The sequence below is a fragment of the Delphinus delphis genome, chromosome 16, assembly GCF_949987515.2.
Source record: "Delphinus delphis chromosome 16, mDelDel1.2, whole genome shotgun sequence".
Taxonomy (NCBI): domain Eukaryota; kingdom Metazoa; phylum Chordata; class Mammalia; order Artiodactyla; family Delphinidae; genus Delphinus; species Delphinus delphis.
This window is the reverse complement of record NC_082698.1, coordinates 63,383,076-63,397,949: the sequence shown is the minus strand read 5'-3', so window position 1 is coordinate 63,397,949 and position 14,874 is coordinate 63,383,076. Positions and strand designations below refer to the sequence as shown.

General features: G+C 40.6%; 1 protein-coding gene across 5 annotated transcripts in view; it reads left to right on the top strand.

The window, feature by feature from the left end:
* The first annotated feature begins 450 nt into the window (after window positions 1–450).
* TET1 (tet methylcytosine dioxygenase 1) overlaps window positions 451–14,874 on the top strand; it is a 123,663-nt gene continuing 109,239 nt past the window's right edge. For all 5 annotated transcript variants that reach the window (XM_060033752.1, XM_060033755.1, XM_060033754.1 and 2 more), the window contains exon 1: window positions 451–2,358. In XM_060033752.1, coding sequence (XP_059889735.1) covers window positions 451–2,358 — 1,908 coding nt within the window. The remainder of the gene's footprint in view (window positions 2,359–14,874) is intronic.

Genomic DNA, 14,874 nt, shown 5'->3' with positions numbered 1-14,874 from the left:
CATTGGCAGGCAGATTCTTAACCACTGCACCACCAGGGAAGTCCGTGGTTGTGGTTTCTAATGTAAAGAAACTCCCATGCTTAACTTATTCAAACAACTTCATCACCTTAATCAATTGTCACAGAAATTGAAGTTAAAGGAGCTTTATTTGTGAATCCAGGATTTATAGGATACTTTAGTATGTTTTATGTCTATTATATTTTCCTTTTACAGTCAATATTCTCAGCTCCTTAATTTTAATTAATACTTGCTAGTAAATATTCTATTTCAAATGAGGGAATGCATAGGAAAAACACTCACTCCCAATGTTTTGTCATTGTTATTTCAGACCAAAACCTCCTGCGACTGAGCACAACCATGGTGCATCCGGATTCTCCTCAGAAGTGAGACTTTCCAAAGGACCAATGACTCTTTTCCTCATGCCCTTTCAGTTTTTCCTGCTCCGTAGCTATGTCTCGATCTCGCCATGCAAGGCCTTCCAAATTAGTCAGGAGGGAAGATTTAAACAAAAAGAAAAACAGCCAACTGAAGAAGGGATCTAAGCCAGCCAACAAAAATGTGGCGACAGTCAAGACTGTGAGCCCTGGAAAATTAAAGCAATTAATTCAAGAAAGAGGTGTTAAGAGAAAAACAGAACCCAAACTGCCTATGCCAGTCAGAAGCCTTCTGACAAGAGCTGGAGCAGCACGAATGAATTTGGATAGGACTGAGGTTCTTTTTCAGAACCCAGAGTCCTTAACTTGCAATGGGTTTACAATGGCTCTCCGAAGCACCTCTCTTAGCAGACGACTCTCCCAACCCCCAGCGGTCATAGCCAAACCCAAGAAAGTTTCACTGCCTAAGAATCTAGGAAAGCAACATGAGTGTGATTATAAGGTACTTACTGACATGGGAGTAAAGCACTCAGAAAGTGATTCAGTCCCAGTGCAAGACCCCTCAATCCCTCCTGATATAAAGAATCTAATTGGCATACAAAATGCATCATTAATAAAAAACGAGAGCCAAGAGACAACCCAGTCTTGGTCCCAAAGTGTGGAGGATTCCAAAATAAATCACTCTACTCATAGTGGCCCTGCAGCAGAGGTTCTTTCTGGGTCATTGGAAGGGACACGTGGTGGTGAAGGACTATTCTCTAGAGAGACATTGAATGATATTAGTGATTCCCCTAGAATGTTTGCTCAGGACACTTTCTGTGTTCCTTTGCTCCAAAAAGCAGCCCTCAGGGTTACCTCTGAAGGAAACCCCAGCATTCAGTTAGAAGATTTGGGTTCACGAGTAGAATCTCTTAAGCTATCTGATTCTTACCTGGATCCCATCAAAAGTGAACATGATTGCTGCCCCACCTCCAGCTTTAATAAGGTTGTACCTGAATTGGACCTTAGAAACTGTTTGTCTATTGGTGGGTCAATATATCCTACCTCATTAATACAACTCCTCTTGGCAGGTTCAGAACAAGAAACCCTTGGTGCTAAACCAGATCATCAAGAGGTACTCAAATCTACCCCAGATGAACAGGAAGTTGCTGATACCACCCCTGTCCTAGGACGGGCCTTTAGTGCTGTCCCACATCAATGGGAAGTTCCTGGTGCTAACCCAGTTCATGGAGAGCCTCTGGGTCAGACCCCAGGCCCACCAGAGATTCCTGGTGCTATTCCAGTCCAAGGAGAGGTCTTTGGTGCTATCTTAAATCAACAAGTCCTCGGTATGGTTGGTGGTACTGCCTCAGACCCCGATATCTTTCTTCCTGCTCCTCTTAACCCAATTGCTACCTGTAATGCTCTCCCAGAATGGCCTGAGCCCCAGAGCACTGTTTCATCTGGGCTTGAGGTCCAGGGCACTATGGAGATTTTGCCTTCGGGCTTAGGTCACACTCCTCAACCATCATCAAACTCAGAGATAAGTTCGGTACCTCCCGCAATGGCTATAAACAATATAGAAAATAAGAAGAAGGTTCATATAAGCTTTCTGCCAGCTAACACTCAGGGGTTCACAATAGCCCCTGAGAGAGGACTCCACCATGCTTCACAGGGCATTGTCCACCTCTCCCAGGCCAGTCCCAGCAAATTGGAAGGAGAGAGCTCCCAGATCAGTGCCACCAGCATGGTTGACATCAACACCACAGTGGTGTCTAGGCCAGTGTCACTTGTCAGTACCTCCTCTTCTCCTTCCTACACAACTTTGCTACCTACTTTGGAAAAGAAGAAACGAAAGCGATGTGGGGTCTGTGAGCCCTGCCAGCAGAAGACCAATTGTGGTGAATGTACCTACTGCAAGAATAGAAAGAACAGCCATCAGATCTGTAAGAAGAGGAAATGTGAGGAACTGAAAAAGAAGCCATCCATCATTGTGCCTTTGGAGGTAAGTAAATACCCAAGGGGCTGGGGACACCTGTGAGACTTAGTAGTGTGATTTGTGTGGAGACAATTTGCTTCTGTATTACATCCTTTTGCTTTGGTAAAATGTTGCTTTAAGTTGCCTATAGGAATTTGTGGACCTACCTGAAGTACGTCTTGGGCACTGAGTGATGCATTAGCTTATTTTTAGAATTTGTCTCAGAAAACTAGAACATAAACATTTTCCATTATAAGTTTTGATGGAGAATAGGGAAACTGTACGAAATGTGGTTTTGGAAGGATTTCCACTGTGCCTCATTTTAGCCAGTTGTGTGTCTTTTTTTGGGAGTTACAGATTTAAAAATTAGGAGCACAAACTCACTAACTGTCCTGCAGCCTGAGAAACCAGAGGAATTAAACTTCTTTTCTTTTGAAAGAATAAAACTGTCTCTATCTTTAATCTTAAAACCTTGCCTTGGAGGTATAGTAATGATAAAGCTTTCGTCTCAACTTTTGGCTTGTGATTTTCACCTGCTCACAGGATTGTTGAGATTCAATGGTAATCAGAAGTTGAAAATGGTTTTTAAACTCCAAAGTGACATACAAACATTTGTACTTATTATTACAGTTATGAAACTAAGGTAGTAAAAATATTGGTTGCCTTAGACTTTGTTTAAAGGATTTTATGGAGGTTGGTTAATACTCAAACTTGCTTTAATTAAAGCAAGCTTGCTTTAATTAAAATACCTGTCAGCTATGGTGTTTTATGATTTTTAGATTACTCACTTGAAGTTATATTTATTTTGAGTCTACTATGAATATGGGTGTAGTAGAATAGATTAATTTAAAATATTATGAACTTAATTTCAGTCAACCTTTTTTCTATTTCATTCTGGACTTAAATTATGTCCAAAAATGCTGACTTCCTATTTGACTGACACGTTGCAAATAAGAGATCAGACATTTAGCCAATCATGTATTGATGACATTTAATATTTCTAAAATATTTTGTTATTATAAATCTTACTGCAATGAACTATCTTCTTTACTCAAGTCACTTCACACGTGTGAGAGTAGATCAAAATGTGGCCAGTAACTTAATAGTCTACATACTTACATCTAAAACACTTAGTAGCAATATTTTTATAACAAGAGTGATCTCCCTGATAAGCTCCTGATTTGTAACATTGCCAATAGACATAGTTGCCAAAGGTACTCTATCTCTAATAGGTATAAACAAGTTTGTTCTCTTCTTTTTGTTTTTTTTCGGTACGCGGGCCTCTCACTGTTGTGGCCCCTCCCGTTGCGGAGCACAGGCTCCGGTCGCGCATGCTCAGCGGCCATGGCTCACGGGCCCAGCTGCTCCGCGGCATGTGGGATCTTCCCGGACCGGGGCACGAACCCGTGTCCCCTGCATCGGCAGGCGGACTCTCAACCACTGCGCCACCAGGGAAGCCCTGTTCTCTTCTTTTCTAAACTGGCTCCTCCTCTTGCATTACATTTTTGGTTAACGGCTTACTGTCTACACGGTCACCCAAAATGGAAAATTCAGTCATGTTTAATGCCTTTCTCTCACTCTTGTAGTATCTCTTGTTCTACAACATCAGAACACTTCTATCTCTCCATTTTCTTGGCTCCAGCTGTAGTTGAGCCTTTATCTCATACTGGGACAATTTCAGTGTCATCTTTATTATCAGCAAGTATTTATTGCACTTCTACTCTGGGTTGAGGGTACCAGCTAGCTGGGAAGTCAGGATGTTGAACAACAATTCTCCTTAGGTACAGTTCAAGTTTTCTTTCTATAACCCTGTTTCTCCTAGTTTAATACATTTAGTGCTCTTCTGTATATGTAATTTATCTCACTCAAAACAAAAGAAAATAGAGCAAAGTTTTCAGCGCCTTCCAGTTGTAGATGAAGCCTAGCTTTCTTAGCATGGAATACCAAGATTTTTAAAAATATATTTATTTATTATTTTTTATTTTTTGGATGTGTTGGGTCTTGCAGCACGTGGGCTTCTCTCTAGTTGTGGCATGCAGGTTTTCTCTCTCTAGCTGGGGCATGTGGGCTCCAGAGGGTGTGGGCTCTGTAGTTTGCAGCACGTGGGCTCTCTAGTTTAGGCACGCAGGCTCAGTAGTTGTGGCATGTGGGCTTATTTGCCCCGCAGCATGTGGGATCCTAGTTCCCCGACCAGGGATCAAACCTGGGTCCCCTGCATTGGAAGGCGGATTCTTTACCACTGGACCACAGGTGATGTGGGAAGGTACCAATATTCAAGATCTTGGCATGACTGATCTCCTCTGTCTTGTTTGCTGTCACTTCTCACATTATACTTGAAGTTTCAGCTGTATCTAGCTACTTATATATCCCCAAGCTCACCGTGCATGATCCTGCCTCAGTGTCCTTGCTCATGGTACATATTCTTCCTTTCCCTATCTGACAAGACTCCACCCATTCACTCACCCCTCCCTGTGCCACACCTGTATCTGTGCATGTTCCCCCGGTTTCATTCCAGGGGACTTTGTTTTTCTAGTGCCTATCTAGCCTTGGTACAGTGATAGGTGCTAAATAAACACTTGTTAGTTAAATGAAAAGAATATATTTGTAACTCAAATAATCAGGTTTAGAAATTTAGATGTTGGCATGTGGTTTATTTCTGTAAACTTGCTCTGGCAAGCAAGTGTGGCCACTGTTGTCAAGGTCCATCCATGTGAGAAAAACCAGTATTTGTTAATGAATGAATGAATACCTTGGCTATAGCTCACAATCTCCTAAGCACCACATTCTTTATTAAAAACAAAACAAAAAACTCTTTTATTTTGACATGTCAATTTTATAGAAATATTGCAAGAGTAGTATCGAGAATTTGGTTTATCTTTCAGCCAAATGATAATATTTTATCATATTACTTTATCTCTCTTTTTAGCTCCTCCCCATGTGTATATTTTTTTCTGAATCAACTGAGAGTAAGGTTTTCATAGACATGATATCCCTTTATCCTTGCATACTAGAGAATATATTTCCTAAAAACAAGGATATTCTCTCCTATTATTATCAAAATTAGCAAGTTAACATTGAACCATTATTATTATCTAGCCCACAGACTTTATTCATATTTTGCCTATAAGAAAATATCCTTTTGACCTCCTTTAATTTGGAATAGTTCCTCAAACTTTTAAAACAACTTTACTGAGGTATAATTGACATATAATAAACTGCACGTATTTAAAGGGTACAGTTTGGTAAGTCTGACATATGTATACACTGTGTGAACATTACCACAGTCAAAATTCATTACTCCCCCAAATTTCTTTGTACCCCTTCATAGTCCCTTCTCTCCTACCTGCACCCTTTCTCCTCAGGAAAACACTCTTTCTATACATTAGTTTGCATTTTCTAGAGTTTTATATAAATGGAATCATATAATATGTACTTTTTGTGTGTGTGTGTGTGTGTGTGCACTGAGTGATGCATTAGCTTATTTTTAGAATTTGTCTCAGAAAACTAGAACATAAACATTTTCCATTATAAGTTTTGATGGAGAGTAGGGAAATTGTATGAAATGTGGTTTTGAAAAGATTTCCACTGTGCCTCATTTTGGTTAGTTGTGTGTCTTTTTTGGGGAGTTACAGATTTAAAAATTAGGAGCACAAACTCACTAACTGTCCTGCAGCCTGAGAAACCAGAGGAATTAAACTTCTTTTCTTTTGAAAGAATAAAACTGCCTCTATCTTTAATCATTACATTAGTTTGCATTTTCTAGAGTTTGATATAAATGGAATCATATAATATGTACTTTTTTTTTTTTTGGTTTAGAATAGTTCCTCAACATTTGTTTTTAATGACATTGCTTCTTTTGCAAAATGCAGATTACTTATTTTGTCCCTCACTTTGGGTTTGTCTAATGCTTCCTCATGACTAGATTTGGATTATACATTTTTGTATGAATACCTTCTTACAGGAGGGATGTAATGTCCATTTGTCTGACTATTCATGATCTTAATTTTGATCACTTGGTTAAAGGTAGTGTCTTCTAGATTTCTCCATTGTAAAATCAGTATTTTTCACTTTGTATTTAATAAATATCTTACAGAGAGATCAAGACATGTAAATATACTGCTATCCCTCAAACTTTCACTCCCCGATTTTAATGTTCATCAGTGATTTTTGCCTGATAGTTGCCAAATTGTGGTTCTGTTTCCATTGTTTCTTCTAAATCTGTTAATTAGTTTTAAACTCCAAAGAAGAGCTTTTTCTTCTTATTTGTTTCAGTGTGAACCTGTAGATTTTTGTTATATTCAGTAAGTTACACTCCTTTATTATCATTACTTATTTTGTTGCTCAAATTTCCCCAAATCTGGCCAGGGAGCACCTTCAACCATTGTTTGAATAAGTATTTATTTCCTGGGACAAGTATTCTAAGGTTTTCTATTTTCCATCCTGCCCCAGACCAGATGATCAGCTGTTTATCCAAGGAAACTTGGTTCTTTTTGGTGGAGAATGATACTTAGAAACCAAGATCTTGTTAATAGGTATTATCGTTGTTGCTGAAATGTCAGTGGTGTGTTCAAAAGTTAGAATATGCATATGTTGAATTAGTTCTCTCTCTCTCTCTCTCTCTCTCTCTGTCACACACACACACACACACACACACACACACACACACACACACACACACACACCACCCTAATGCTTCAATGTAGTTATGTTGTTCATTTGAAATACAATTTTAATTAGTTTATTTGTTTATTTTCTATTTCAAAGGTCCCCTATAGTTGATGATATTCATATTCTCTTGCTTTCCCCCTCCCCCAAAAGATTGCCCTTGCCCCTGACAAAGCTGATTCTGAAGAATGTATTGTGTTGTCCTTATACTGAACTCTGACAGTACAGAGACTTACGCATCCAGCAATGCGTGGAGAGGCAGAGGAGAACATAGGGAACACTTCTCTGAGGAATTTCATTCTGAGAGAGCAAGGAACAGTTGTACAGTCATTTGTTTCTGTCTTCTTTTGCTTAATATTATGTTTATAAGATTTGCCAATAATGTTGCTTATAGTTATAGTTGTTCATTCTTGTTGCAGTGTAGTATTCCATTGTATGTATATATCACAATACCTGTATCCATTCTATTGTTAATGGGAAGTGAAATGTTACAGTACAGAACAGAACAGTAGAATGAACATAGCAGTACTGCTATGGATTTTTTTTGGGCCGGGGGTGGTGGGCTGGCCATGCAGCTTGTGGGATCTTAGTTTCCCCACCAGGGATCAAACTTGCCCCCTGCAGTGGAAGCACAGAGTCCTAACCACTGGACCACCAGAGAATTCCCTGGACACTTTTTTTTTCTATGTTAAAGTCTCTGTTTTTTTTTTAACGGAACTTTATATTTATTTATTTATTTATGGCTGCGTTGGGTCTTTGTTGCTGTGCGTGGGCTTTCTTTAGTTGCGGCAAGTGGGATCTACTCTTGCGGTGTGCGGGCTTCTCGTTGCAGTGGCTTCTCGTTGCGGAGCACGGGCTCTTAGCACGCAGCCTTCAGTAGTTGTGGCACAGCAGGCTCAATAGTTGTGGCTTGTGGGCTCTAGAGTGCAGGCTCAGTAGTTGTGGCGCACCGGCTTAGTTGCTCCGTGACATGTGGGATCTTCTCGGACCAGGGCTTGAAGCTGTGTCCCCTGCATTGGCAGGGGGATTCTTAACCACTGCGCCACCAGGGAAGCCCCCTGGACATTTTTATAAAAGTCTTTTGGTGACTATATGCATGCATTCTGTTGAGTGTATTTCTAGGAGTGGAATTTCTGGGTCATAGAATATGTGTATGCTTAGCTTCCATAAATATTACCAAACTGCTGTGATTGTTCCAATTAAGACTCTCATCAGTAGTGTATGAAAGTTCCACTTGCTCCACATCCTTGCCAACACCGGATATTTTCTGTCTTTTTAAAAAAATATTTATTCTCTTTATTTTTTTGGCTGCATTGGGTTTTTGTTGCGGCATGTGTGCTTCTCTCTAGTTGCGGTGCACGGGCTTTCTCTAGTTGCGGCAAGCAAGGCCTACTCTTCATTGTGATGCGTGAGCTTCTCACTGCGGGGTCTTCTCTTCTTGTGGAGCACGGGCTCTAGGTGTGCAGGCTTCAGTAGTTGCAGCACGTGGGCTCAGTAGTTGTGGTTCGTGGGCTCTAGAGCGCAGGCTCAGTAGTTGTGGCACACAGGCTTAGTTGCTCTGTGGCATGTGGGATCTTCCTGGAGTAGGGCTCGAACCCGTATCCCCTGCATTGGCAGGCAGATTCTTAACCACTGTGCCACGAGGGAAGTCCCAATTGTGCTTTTTAATGAACAGAAATTCTTAACTTTAATGTAGTCCAGTTTACCAATCCTCTCCTTTATGATAACTTTTTATTTCCTGTTTAAGAAAATTTTTTTGGACTTCCCTGGTGGCACAGTGGTTAAGAATCCGCGTGCCAATGCAGGGGACACAGGTTTAAGCCCTGGTCCGGGAAGATCCCACATGCCTCGGAGTAACTAAGCCTGTGCGCCACAAATATTGAGCCTGCGTGCTACAACTACTGAAGCCCGTGCACCTAGAGCCCGTGCTCTGCAACAAGAGAAGCCACCGCAGTGAGGGGCCAGAGCACCAGGAGGAAGAGTAGGCCCCTGCTCGCCACAACTAGAGAAAGCCCGCGCGCAGCAACAAAGACCCAACGCAGCAAAAATAAAATATAAAATGAATAAATAAATAAATTCTTAAAAAAGAGAAAATGTTGTCTGTTTTTTGCAAATTCCAAGGTCATGAAGATGTTCTCTTTTGTTTTCTTCTTAAAAAGTTACTTTTTAAAACCTTTCACGTTTAGATGTACAAACTGGAATTGACTTTTGTGTATCACATGAGATAGGAGTCAAGACTCATCCTTTTTCATAGGGATATCTACTTGACCAGCACCATTACTGAAATGACTATCCTTTCCCCACTACTACAACATCAACTTTGTCACAAATCAAGTGATTAATTAGTTCTCAATCTGTTTCTAGACTGTTTCATTGGCCTTTTGTCTATTTTTCTGTCTGAACTCTCATTACTAGCCTTTACAACTAGTCTTGCTAACTGGTAGTATAAGTCCTTCAGTTTTGTTTTCAATATTTATTTGGGCTATTTTTTTGGTTGTTTGTATTTTCATCAAAAAATTTTTTTTAATATGTGTATTTATTTGGCTGCACTGGGTCTTAGTTGCCGCGTGTGTGTGGGATCTTTGTTGCTTCATGCGGAGTCTTTTTTTTAAAAAATAAATTTGTTCATTTTATTTATTTATTTTGCGGTACGCGGGCCCCTCACCGCCGCGGCCTCTCCCACCGCGGAGCACAAGCTCTGGACGCGCATGCCCAGCGGCCATGGCCCACGGGCCCAGCCGCTCTGCGGCACGCGGGACCCTCCCGGACCGGGGCACGGACCTGCGCCCCCCGCATCGGCAGGCGGACCCCCAACCACTGCGCCACCAGGGAAGACCTATTTATTTATTTTTGGCTGCACTGGTTCTTCGTTGCTGTGCGCAGGCTTTCTCTAGTTGCGGAGAGCAGGGGTTACTTTTCGTTGCGGTGCATGGGCTTCTTATTGTGATGGCTTCTCTTGTTGCAGAGCATGGACTCTAGGCACACAGGCTTCTGTAGTTCTGGTGCACAGGCCTAACTGCTCTGCGGCATGTGAGATCTTCCCGGACCAGGGCTCGAACCCGTGTCCCCTGCATTGGCAGGCAGATTCCTAACCACTGCGCCACCAGGGAAGCCCGTGGAGTCTTTTTAGCTGTGGCATGCAAACTCTTAGTTGTGGCATGTGGGATCCAGCTCCCTGACCAGGGATCGAACCCAGGCCCCCTGCATTGGGAGTTCGGAGTCTTAGCCACAGGACCACAAGGGAAATCCCTTCATCAAAATTTTTGAATCAGCTTGTAAATTTCCACCAAAAACCCTGTTGGAAGTTTTATTGTTTGTGTTGAATCTATACATCAGTTTGCAGTCTAATGCTCTACCACTGAGCTATATATACCCCCTCTCATCAGTTTGAAGAGATTGACATTTTTTTTTTTTTTTTGCGGTACGCGGGCCTCTCACTGTTGTGGCCTCTCCCGTTGCGGAGCACAGGCTCCGCATGCGCAGGCTCAGCGGCCATGGCTCACGGGCCCAGCCGCTCCGCGGCATGTGGGATCTTCCCGGACCGGGGCACGAACCCGTGTCCCCTGCATCGGCAGGCGGACTCTCAACCACTGCGCCACCAGGGAAGCCCCGAGATTGACATTTTTACAATATTGAATCTTCCAGTTCATGACCATAGTATATCTTTATTTATGATTTACTTTCTTTCAATAACATTTTGTAGCTTTCAATATAGAGTTAGTTTGTTTTATTTTTAGGTATTTGATATCAAAATTTTTTTATATTTATTTTATACACATCAATGATTGAAGCCCATTTACTTTGATAAGTAAGAATATTGGTAAGCAAATATATTTCATGTATTTCTTCCTCACATCAGAATTATTTTACTTATTATTGAGAGTTGGAGTGAGAAAGAGAAAATACATTTACAGTTTTTAAATGTTAATATTTTTATTATTAGAATATTTATTTTATTATTTATTTATAATAATATATATATATTAATTTATGTATTTTGGCTTCGTTGGGTCTTCGTTGCTGTGTGCAGGCTTTCTCTAGTTGCAGCAGGCGGGGGCCACTCTTCCTTCCAGTGCGTGGGCTTCCCATTGCAGTGGCCTCCCCCTCTGCGGAGCACAGGCTCTAGGCACCTGGGCTCCAGTAGCCATGGCACGCGGGCTCAGCAGCCGTGGTTCACGGGCCCAGTTGCTCCGCGGCATGTGGGATCCCCCGGACCAGGGTTCGAACCCGTGTCCCCTGAATCGGCAGGCGGACTCCCAACCACTGCACCACCAGGGAAGCCCTATAATAATATTTTATTATATGAAACAAATGTACATTTTAAAAACAGAACTGTTAGAATTTGTTTCTTCTAAAATATACTTAGCCCCCAAAGGCATATGCCATTTCTCAGAATGTTAACTACTAATGTCTGGGAGAAGTAAAAACAATTTTGATCTACTCTTTTTTTGATCATAGATTATATTTTTGTCTCCCAATTGTTTCTTTTAATTGAACAACAAGGTAATTAGATAGTCTTCCCAGTGATCTCTTTGGCCAAGAGATAAAGTGTTATTTTTTGCCAAGTTTAGTTCAGCTTAGTGTTCTCCATATTCAGAAATACAGTTAATTAAAACCATTGACTTTACAACTCATAGTCATCTAGGAATTTGCTCCTGGCTAGGTATTCCTCATTTTGCATTTGTAATTTAGCATACTGAGACATAAGCATTATTCTATTTATTGAATAGTGAGTGATGTTAAAAGCGGGGGAGAGGTGCTTTTTAGGGACTTAAAGTGTAGGTGCTTTGGCCAGGCTACACTTTCACACACTTTTTAGTATGTTCAAAAACAACAACGACAACAAAACACAGTTGTTTGTAGATATGCTTCTGAGGGCAGTGTTTTGAATTATATGTCTATAGCTTGATGATTTGGTATAGTATCACACATTTAAGTAATATGAATTGAATGACTAAGCAGTTTGTGAGTTGGTTGCCAAAGTGAAATAGTCTCTTAATATTTACTCCAATTAATCTTTTTTGTTTCTTGGGTTTTTTTTGTTTGTTTTTGTTTTGCCATGCCAGGCAGCTTGTGGGATTTTAGTTCCCCGACTAGGGATTGAACTTGGGCCATGGCAGTGAAAGCTCCATGTCCTAACCATTGGACCACCAGGGAATTCCCTACTCCAGTTAATATTGATTTTTTTTCCTCCAAATATTAAAGGGTTATTATATGCTTGGTTACATTAATAGCAGTATATTAGATAACACTGTAAAATGTGCTATTTATTACCATGCTACCTTCTTAGCTAATAGAAATTACACCTGGGAAAATAGCAATACCTATATAGTTTGTGCTTGAAAAGCTAAAAGTTAAGTAGTATTATATGATACAAATTGAACCACTGACTGTTCACTGTCCTGTGGATAGTGTGATAACAGTCTAGTTCCGGAGATGTCCCTTCAGAATTGGTTGACATACTTGTTTAATTTTATTTTATCCATTTTAGTGGGAGTTGCGTGGGACAGGCCTCTTCTGGCCACTGCTTTTCTCAGTGTTTTCAAACAGCCAGATTTCATTTTGGCATATGTTATATATGGCATATGGAACAAATTTTTGCTACCAACTCTTGCAATTGAGGGCAGATGTTATATGTCCCTAAATGTGCCTTTAAGGAATCTCTTAGGATCACTACTGAGACTTCAGTAGCATACCTCACCACAGAGCTGACCATAGGGAAAAAGCCTGTGGCGTCTAGGATCTTTGCATGTTTAGAATATGTGTATATATGTATAACTGAACCATTTTGCTACACACCAAAAATGAATACAACATTGTAAATCAAGTATACTTCAAATAAATAAATAAATAAATAAAAATAAACCCCAAGCATGTAAACAAAACCATGCTGATCTTGATTGATTATGACTGGTGGGTGTTAATTTCTGGAATCTTGTCAGTATGGTTCAAATCTTACCTTGCCATTTTGTGTAGACCATCTTATCCAGAAAGAAAAATGCGTGAAACTGACTTAACACCTTCATCTAGTATCAGTATAATCCAAGTTATACTATCACTTACTAGTGAGCACTGTAGTTTGGTACATGTTTATTTTGCTACAGAGCTTATCTCCCCATGTCTTTGTTGGTCAGCTTCTTGATATTTTTATTCCAGAGTAATATTTCAAGAGTTGATGGTTTCAGAGCTGCAAAAGTCATTCTCCCGGGTTTCCCTGGTGGCGCAGTGGTTGAGAGTCCGCCTGCCGATGCAGGGGACACGGGTTCGTGCCCCGGTCCGGGAAGATCCCACATGCCGCGGAGCGGCTAGGCCCGTGAGCCATGGCCACTGAGCCTGTGTGTCCGGAGCCTGTGCTCCGCAACGGGAGAGGCCACGACAGTGAGAGGCCCACGTACAGCAAAAAAAAAAAAAAAAAAAAAAAGTCATTCTCCCTATAAAGTAGCCAGTCACTGTAGTACTATGATGGATGTGGCACTAGTGTAACCAGCTAGGAGAGAAGGTGGGATCATATATTTTTGTAGTATTATCATATTAAAATAAGACACAGCTAGCAAATGCATCAAACTAATCTAAGCAATTCAGGTTATTACCTTGATAATGAGACTCAGTGCTCAAGTCATGATTATCCAGAAAGTTTTGGCTAATTATCTATCATCAGCTCTTCATGTCTGCTAGTAAGCAACAAGAGAAATCTTGCTCTTTTCTGATTTATTTATGTCCTGTTAACACTGCTACAGTTTTTTAAAAAAGGGCATGGTGAGAAAGCAGGATTAGAAGTGAGATGTTTAAATTACTTCTAAAGCCCAAGCTCAGGCTATAGAGGGTGCTAGCACATCACAGGTGCTCAATGCATGTTTGCTGAACAAATGATTCAATGAATGAATGAAATCTCATAAAAAATGTAAGATTCAGCCTATCTCACATACCAGTGTCTCTTAAAAAAAAAAAAGTGCACTGTAAACCATTATATCCCATGTGTACTTAATATATCATCTTAGCAGCTAGTACCTCAAAACATTTTGGGGTTTATTCTATATATGTCATTTTCAAGTACCAAAGATATTAGGATCATGGGATGTCTGTAGCAGAAATTCAAGTAGAGGACTTGAGAAAAAAGTTTATAGGAAGTACACGGTGCTTTAAAAATATGCTTAAAGGGCTTCCCTGGTGGCGCAGTGGTTGAGAGTCCACCTGCCGATGCAGGGGACACGGGTTCGTGCCCTGGTCCGGGAAGATCCCACATGCCGCGGAGCAGCTAGGCCCGTGAGCCATGGCCGCTGAGCCTGCGTGTCCGGAGCCTGTGCTCTGCAACGGGAGAGGCCACAACAGTGAGAGGCCCGCATACCACACACACACAAAAAAAAGCTTAAAAAGCAGCTGCTTTTGTTGTTTAAAATTACTGCCATGTCCATTTGTGATTATGAGTTATACCAAGATGAAAAGTTTGGACACCTCAAAGTTCTAAAGGGAAAAGGACCATGAAAGCTCAAAATGATGCTTTTTCTAATTGTAAATGGAGTTTAGAAAAACAATTCTAGAAGGATACATACCTACCAAACCAAACTGTTGGAAGTGTTTACCTCTGAGGACTAGAGTTTTTGGATGGAGGATGGGTGTATTAGAAAATAAGTGACTTTAAATTTTGCTTAAATTTTTATACATGGTTTGAATTTCTACATAAAGAGCTTGTGTTACTTTAAAAAATAATAAAATCAAAGTAGTGTAATTTGCATTTGGAAAGCTTAGAAGCAGGAAAAAGACAAACTTTAATTCTACTACCTAGATGCAACCACGATGAGTATATAGGCATATTTACTTCCAGTGTTTTTTCTGCATTTATTTTTTAAAAGATTTTTTTGATGTGGACCATTTTTAAAG